The sequence below is a fragment of the Entelurus aequoreus genome, linkage group LG14 (genome assembly GCF_033978785.1).
Source record: "Entelurus aequoreus isolate RoL-2023_Sb linkage group LG14, RoL_Eaeq_v1.1, whole genome shotgun sequence".
In the NCBI taxonomy this organism is placed as follows: domain Eukaryota; kingdom Metazoa; phylum Chordata; class Actinopteri; order Syngnathiformes; family Syngnathidae; genus Entelurus; species Entelurus aequoreus.
In genome coordinates, this window is record NC_084744.1 from 17,799,948 (window position 1) to 17,808,170 (window position 8,223).

The window sequence follows — 8,223 nt, forward strand, 5'->3', positions numbered from 1 at the left end:
ATTATCAAACCAATATTTAAAAAGTTCAACAAACAAAAGGTAACAGTGTATGGAAAATGTAAATTTACATTAAATAATTAAAATAATAAACAATATCAAATTGTGTATTCATTATTTAAGTTTCAAATAACAATTAGAAATAACTATACAGAACTTAGTGACTAACCATTTATTTAGTCTGTGCTGTCTTTATATATATTTTTACAATTGTGTGCAATTAATTTGTTACAGTTACAGAATGACAGCACTTAAAAAATACTGTAAACAATACTTGTACTGTATTTTCATTGATCTGTTTTGTTTTTTTTTTGCTCCATGATCCACCTACAGTTACAGAACTGATTCCATAAGATATAAAAAATGTAAATATAATTTATCATTATAATAAACCAACATGGACTCAGTCCTGACCTGAGGATGTAATTGAATGCATTTTTGGGTTTAAATACAAGTAGATTGTCTATAATTGAGAACGGTATAAATACGTTGACATTTGTGGACAATGGGTCATGTGTGCAGCCCGTGAGTCTCACTATTCATGTGACCAGCCCTTGATACGAGCAATAGTGAACTCCAGTCTGTGTTTATATTAGTTAAGCTCTGTTGATTTTATGCTTGGATTGTTTGGAACACTTTGCCCCCTGTCTCGCTTTCCTCACTTATTATGATAAAGAGCTCCATCTACTTGAAATACGACAGAATACAGCAAGCTGACGACGGAGGCATCATCACAGGTGACTTAAACAAATATATATATATTTTTTTGCATTTGTATTGCATATTATGGAGTTGCAAAGACCTGGAACCTAAAGGCAGCTGACATTTTATTTTATTAAATGTTCCCCAAGTCTCCATACCAGAACCCCTGTTGTTTTATTGTCTTTACAGACAAATGTCCATTAGTGGTCATGAAATTCACCTTTATTTCAGAATTACCTTCAATTATTTCAATATTCTTGGACCTCAAATGTATTTTTGTAATATTTAAACTTATCGCTTGCATAATTTTTAGTTTATTCTTGTAATTTTTCATTAATTCCAATAAAGTTACAAATGTATTTTTGCAAAATTATCAATGTATTTTTGAAATATTTTACCTTAATTCCAACAAAAAATACAAATGTATTCTTGTTATGTTTCAATTTGATTCCAATAGTCTCACAAAATATTTCAACTTAATTCTCATAAAATTACAAATATATTTGTGGAACATTTCAACAGAATTACAATGAAATTAATACTGTGATGTTTTTTTTTCAAGTTTGAGTTTTTGTGTTTTTATTCTTTTTTTTTTTTATCAAGTATGGATGAATTTATTTCAGCCATCCATTCATTCATTCTCAAAATAATCTTACTCATCTCATCATATGAAATATAACTTACTTCAACAATTATTATTATTATTTTTTTTTTGTGATTACCTAAGGAGTATATTGTGAATAAATTGAGAACAGGAAGTGAACAAATGTTTTAGCAACTGTTATGTAAAAGAAAAGGGGTAGGATTAAATAAGCTCTGCTTCTTCCTACTCCTTTTCGAACATGTTGAAAAGAGAAACTGGAAATTGTGATGTATCATGTTGTATGCTTGCATGTTCGAAATAAACTCAAACTCAACTCAATAGTCCTTTGTAAAAACTACATAACCCAGTCACTGTAAAATGGTAAAACACAAATAAATTAGTACAGAAATTAACGTTAAAATTGTTGCTTTATTTAAACTATACACCATAAGTTTATTTAAAGATGAGTGAGAGTGTAAACGGTAGTGTTTACTCTGCTGTTATGACTCTTTGAGCTGTTAAAAAAAAGACCCTTAGAGCCTTACAGACACATCTCGGTGTCAAATGTCAAAGTAAAAAGAATTGGACCTGGTCAGCAGGCCTCCGTTGTTTGTGGCACCTCCATTGGCTGAGACACACCCACAGCTTTGAGGCCGCCTGTTTCCTGGAGGGCAAATAGCTGCTCTGAGGAGGATATGACATCACAGCGCTGAGCAAGCTGCCACAAACACACAAAGAGAGAACAAAATGAAGACCAGATGTATTTCAGGCATGTTATCTCTTTGACACTGCAGAATCCAGGAGAGACGTAAAACGAGCAGAAAAACAAGTTTAGCGAAGTATGTCGGGAGGACGTGAAGAAACACAGAGGGGCAGTCAAAGTAGAGCGGCTGTTTTCTTCTCCAATCCTCTGATGAGTGGTGAGTGACACACACACGCTATATATTTTCCGACAAAAATTATTTGAATGGTTGTGTATTGTTCACACAGACGTTGAAGCAGACTGGTCTCCAATTCATGATGCTGCATTTAATGGACGCGTCCTTAACCTGCAGAGGCTCATTGCTCAGGTAACTAACACTTTGTGTAAACGTCGTCACATGACCAACAATCCCATGCACGCATTCCGCACTATAGACAACTTAGACGTCCCTGAAGATATTAAAGGTCAGCAACTAATCTACACTACAGCTGTAGGTTGCATAAAAGCAGAAACCAATAACAGAATAACTCTAAACAAATATACTGACTTAGTTCTGTAACGGTGTATGAATAAAAACAAAGCATATTTTAAGAACAAATTTGGAATATTGCACTTAAAAGTTTTTGTCTTATTACGTAAAAAAAAGTGCATGTATACAGTCTAAATTTGTGAACTGAAAAAGGTTGAAATATTCAAACAATAATTTATAATTGTATGTAAAAAAAATAAATGCTTAGGCAAGAATCAAATCATTAAATTATAAGAATTTAAAAAATGCAGCCAAAAAAAAAAATCACAAGTTTAAACACATTATTGCAAAAAAAAAAAAAGTTATATGTTTTAAAACTATTTTAACCGTAACAAAAAGCCATAGTTGTATGGGTGTAAAAAGACAAATTAAATGTGTGAATGTGACTACATTATGTCATGAAAAGAAACAATTTGTTGACTTCAAACAACAAAAGTACGAGGTCAAAAAGAAAAAAGTTGTAATTTCATGTAAAACAAGTTTCCATTTTATGAGGGTAAAATTATAATATGATAAAAAGCTACATTACTGCATGAAAAAAGTTGGAATTTGAAAGAATAAAACATTTAACAAGAAAGTCTATATTAGTGTATAATATTTTTGTAAAACCAGATCATAGAATTAGTCTAATATTTTACACGAATATTTGATTGAAATAAAAGTTATATATTTTGTATTTTAATTGTATTACAATTGTATTTTACTATAATAAAGTCATAATAATGCAATAGGACTTATAATGAGACAAAGTACTAATTTCACTCTATATAAAGCTGTAATATTACGTGGAAGTTGTAATATTGCAAGAAAATATTAAGTAAAAAGTTGTTTTTTTAAGATGACCGTTGTAGTTTACAAGCTAAAACTAATATTACAAGAATAACATTATATATATGTAAGGGGGGAAATTGCAATGTTAATTTACTGTAATTTTATCGAAATATTACCAGAATAAAATCATAATATTGCCAGACATAAGTAAAATATTGCAGCTTGCTGAGTGCATGCATGATTATTGTCAATACAAAGTAATATTAGCTGTGCATTTTGGGTGTTCGCTTCTTATGTATGCTTCATGTTGTGTGTCGTTGACAGGGTGCATGTGTGAACCTGAGCACGCTGGACCACGTCTCCGCCCTCCACGGAGCGTGTATGCAGGGCCATGCAGCCTGCGCTAAGCTTCTGCTGCAAAATGGTGCTGATGTCAGTGAGATATTGTCATTCATTACGGTGTGATGTTGTGTTGTGTTAGTAAGCAATTAACCCCACATATGGAACACGCACACATCCTTGGCTAATCCATCACTCATTAACCCACCCACACACACCATGAGTGACTGTATTGTAAATATAATAACAAACTTGGCAGGTCAACAACGTGACGTTAAACGGACAAACGGCGCTGTCAGAAGCATGCACCCGAGGTCATGTGACTTGCGTATCGCTGCTCCTTCAACATGAAGCGAGCACATTGGGGAGCAACCCAGCCAGCTCCCCAATGCACATGGCTGCAGCCAAAGGTCAGAGGTCACATTCCTGCACATGGCTAATCTTTAAACTTTTTTAACATAAAGAGGGCGCCATAATATTAAGTACCGGTACTTTGTTGTGCTGATTTTAGGTTACCCGGAATGTATCGAGTCCCTTGCAGAGCATGGCGCTGACCTGGATCATACCATCGACCAATCAGGCGCTCCTCTCCATGTAGCTTGCTCCAATCAGCAGCTGACTACTATTAAGAAACTGCTTCAACTTGGTAAGAACCCTTCTTTTACTAATAAATCTTCACAAAAAGCATAGGCGTCCAAAAACTGCACATGGGCCTCTGGCATGTATTGTAATGTCTCTGACATATTCTAAAAATAAAATAATTAGATACACTTATAATTTGACTATGAAAAAATAGACATTTAATATTGTAAAATAAAAAGTTACAATTATAAATATTATTTATTATGTATGTATTGTATATAATATTCATAATTATTATATAAAATAATACAGAGGCAATAGGGTTCCAATATTGCAGGAAAATAAGTCCTCCCTTTGTGAGAAAGTTGTAATTCTAAGAAAAAAATTGTAATGTTATGTGGGAAAAATTTATTTGACTAATTTTACTAAATCTACTTGAATGTTACTTAAAATAAAGCCACCATATTGTGAAAATCGAGTTGTAATATTGCAAAAAATAGTCAAATTACCGCAAGAAAAACTAAATTCCCTAAATGTTTTTTGTTTCTCTTTTTATTTTTATTTATGTACTGCTTTTTTAAAAAATAAGACAGAAACAAAAAGGGACTCGGGATGGTACCTTGGGGAACGCCAAAGCAAAAACCTTTACTAAAGAACAGCGAAACAAGACAATAACATTATTTCACAAAACTACTGTAGATTTTTGTAGTACATTCTATAGTACTGTTTTTCAAACAATATTTATTATATCAAAGTATTTTTTTCTTTTTTGAAAGGCATGTTAGATAATAAAATGGTGGTGCTTACCGCCAATTAAATCGATTTAAATTATTTTTAACAATGCTGATTCAAGACAAGTGATTTAAGAGGTCATGGAACCAATTGTAAGTTGAGGTACTACTGTATTAACTTTAGACATGTTTATTGAAAAAATATACACATTATGTAAAACAATTTAAAACTGGATGAATTAAAGGACATAAATAAATGAAAAAAACTTTACAAATAAGTAACAACTATATAGTAACATAAGAAAATTAACACCATCTTCTTTGGCACATACCTCACCTATCCTGCATCATTAGCTCAGCTAACATACCAAAATATTAGTCACAGCTGTCAGGGTGATGCAGTGCAATTTGTAACGACTTATAAAAACCACAATAATCAACATTTTGTTAAAATAATGCCTCAATAAAAGTGAGCATTATCATCTTTGTACAGCTCTGGCAGTGGATGACATTGTACAGGTGTACCTAATATTGTGGTCTGGCTTAATTCCAGGTGCTAGTGCAAACAGTCATGATTTAGGTGACTCACCCCTACATATCGCGGCTCGTCTGTCCAGTCCAGAGATGGTGTCGGTCCTGCTCAACCACGGGGCGGACGCCTCCCTACGGAACCTGGAGGGCAAACAGCCTCTGGACCTGGCACCCCCAAACAGTGTGGTAGAGAGGCTGCTCAGACAAAGTGGAGGTACTCTTTATAAAGTCACCCCATGAAGTCTCATGCTGGCTCGTAACCTTATCTTTGTCATGGATCCGCCCACCCTTAGGGGTGCCCCCGCTGATGCAGCTGTGCCGCCTGCACATCAGGAGGACTTTAGGCAAGCAGAGGCTGGTTAGGATTTATGACCTTCACCTCCCCACAGAACTCAAACACTACCTTCTCCACCTGTCACGCCACAGTTGGCCAACAGAGGGAGTGCTTACATAATAAATGATGCTGATTGAACCGAGAGGACCCTCTGTGGACCAACTTGATTCTCAAGAGCAGAACTGGGGATGAGAAGTGTGTTTTAGAGTCAAAGTCAAAGCAGGGAAGTTTGATGAAAGTCAACGTCGGTCCCAAAAGACAAAAATGTTGTATTCATGAGCTGTCAATACCCTCATGAGTTGTCAATACCCTCAATAGCGTGGACGTCCCTGAAATATCTAAACATATTCAGTCAGAATCACTTTTTATTTAACAGACTAACTTAACATCCAGAGATAAAAGTCATGTACGTCAACATCTGACCTCATAGAGCTTAATTAGGAAGGTGACCAACGCACCTCAAATTGTAATCAAGTAACATTTTAATGAGTATCTCAAAGCTGTATTTTCTGATAAAAATATATGTGTTTAAATATATTCTAATAGTTTGTCTTCCATGATTACACACAATGGCCGCACAATTAGCGACAGTTGTTTTTTTTATCACGTATCGCCAAACTATTAGAAACAGCTCCCTTGAGCCACTTTTACACTGATGTTTAATAGCTGTAATTTTTCCATGTTTCTGTTCTTTAGAAATGTCAGAGACACAGACTATTGTGTCTTGTCGCTGTGTCACAGTGTGGAAAAAGCACAAAGCTAACATATTCCACTGTACTGGGTTCCACAGAAACAATGTCAGCTTTACCAGTGGTCCCCAACCACCGGTCCGGGGACCGGTACCGGTCCGTGACGCAATTGCCGCAGAGAAACATTAAATAATTTATAAACGACTGCATTTTCTCTGACTTAATTTTCGCCTGTCCCACTAGACACACCAATAAGCTTGTTTATAGATGTACCGGTATAATAAAACTCCTCATAGGAAGTTGCCATTTGTTATATTTGTTATAACTTTGTGACACGATACAATGCACATTAATGAACATATAAAATATAAATGTGACAGATTGTAGCTAAAGGCTGATTTCCATCTGCAGTCTGCATCTCATTGCAAAGAAACAAGCCCAGGGCTCCTACTAATTCAGCGTTATAGTGAGTTGTATTGTTCATGCACTTATTTTTGCTGTATTTATCAGGCACGATTGGAGAGCTGGTCCTTGAAAATAATGCCTACATTAAACCGGTCCGTGGTTCAAAAAAGGTTGGGGACCCCTGAGCTATACCATTACGGCTTTGAGTGACACCACTAATGAAAAAAATAGTAACAGCAAAACAGTAGGAGACTAGGTAGAGCGCCGTGTGGAACCCCAAGGCTAATACCATGGCATTTCACATTGCCTGTAAAAGCCATATTTTTTTCTGTGTTTTTCAGGTCGCTATTCTGTATAAGCAGCAAAAGCGGATAAATACCAGTTCTACTATTATGGATCTTGAGTTTTTTTAGTGACCCTTGTCCTGTACTGAAATAACAGCACGGGACAAGGGTATTGTGCTTTGGGGAACACAAAAGCTAACTTTTTCACTTGTCACGCTACCTTTTTTGGGTCAAAAGAAGTGAATGATTCTTACTAAATTGGAATATATTTTTCCAGAAAGTTTTTCTACCTTCAAAAGCATTTCATTTGCTCCACCGCACCCTTCTATAATGCAGAGCTCATTCATTTTACATTGATCCACTCCCTCCCAATTTGGCCTAAATGAGTATGTTTTCACAGACTGCATGAGGGCTGGAGGTTAACCTAATGTTGAAGCATGTTTTGATGTGATGTAAAATCAATGCAATTGAGAAGCTTGTGACTCCTAAAGCTGCCAGGAGAATGACACAATGTGGAATTAGCGTTGTTGGAACAATTAGGCGGTGATAAATGCGTCTGGGGAATAATAGCACCGATGTCGGTTTTGTTCATACAGTATATACTTGTTCCCGTCCGTGTAAAGACCAATATATGTACAGTGCATCTGGAAAGTATTTACAGCGCTTCACTTTTTCCACATTTTGTTATGGTACAGCCTTATTTTAAAATGGAATAAATGAATGTTTGTCCTCAAAATTCTACAGACCCTCTAATACCTCATAATGACAATATATATATATTTTTTATCTTGCAAATGTAATAAAACCAGAAAAACTACAAACAATTCACATATACCTAAGTAATCACAGCGTTTGCTCTTTTATTGATACACCTTTGGCATCAATTAAAGCCTCAAGTCTTTATAGGATACCACAAGCTTGGCACACCTATCTTTGAGCAGTTTCACCCATTCCTCTTTGCAGCACCTCTCAAGCTCCATCAGATTGCATGGCAAGCATTGCTTTTCATCCAGGATGTCTCTCTACATTGCCGCATTCATCTT

At 35.3% G+C, this 8,223-nt stretch overlaps 2 protein-coding genes across 3 annotated transcripts in view; one reads left to right on the top strand and one right to left on the bottom strand.

The window, feature by feature from the left end:
• Positions 1–5,636, bottom strand: part of gpr143 (G protein-coupled receptor 143) — a 28,491-nt gene extending 22,855 nt beyond the window's left edge. Inside the window, exons 1-2 of the mRNA XM_062069116.1 lie at positions 5,527–5,636; positions 1,871–2,000 (exon numbers count right to left, since the gene is read on the bottom strand). The gene's annotated coding sequence lies outside the window, so the exon portion shown is untranslated. The remainder of the gene's footprint in view (positions 1–1,870; positions 2,001–5,526) is intronic.
• On the top strand, positions 1,934–7,799 carry LOC133664473 (ankyrin repeat and SOCS box protein 9-like). Of its 2 annotated transcripts, none has more exons than XM_062069118.1 (7): positions 1,934–2,202; positions 2,273–2,352; positions 3,610–3,717; positions 3,884–4,034; positions 4,136–4,270; positions 5,491–5,682; positions 5,762–7,799. In XM_062069118.1, exons 1-7 carry the CDS (start codon positions 2,124–2,126, stop codon positions 5,920–5,922), a joined length of 906 nt encoding a protein of 301 aa, XP_061925102.1. In that variant the 5' UTR covers positions 1,934–2,123; the 3' UTR covers positions 5,923–7,799. The 2 variants fall into 2 exon arrangements, with proteins under 2 accessions (XP_061925102.1, XP_061925103.1); XM_062069119.1 differs by having other exon boundaries at positions 5,782–7,799.
• Positions 7,800–8,223: the final 424 nt, after the last annotated feature.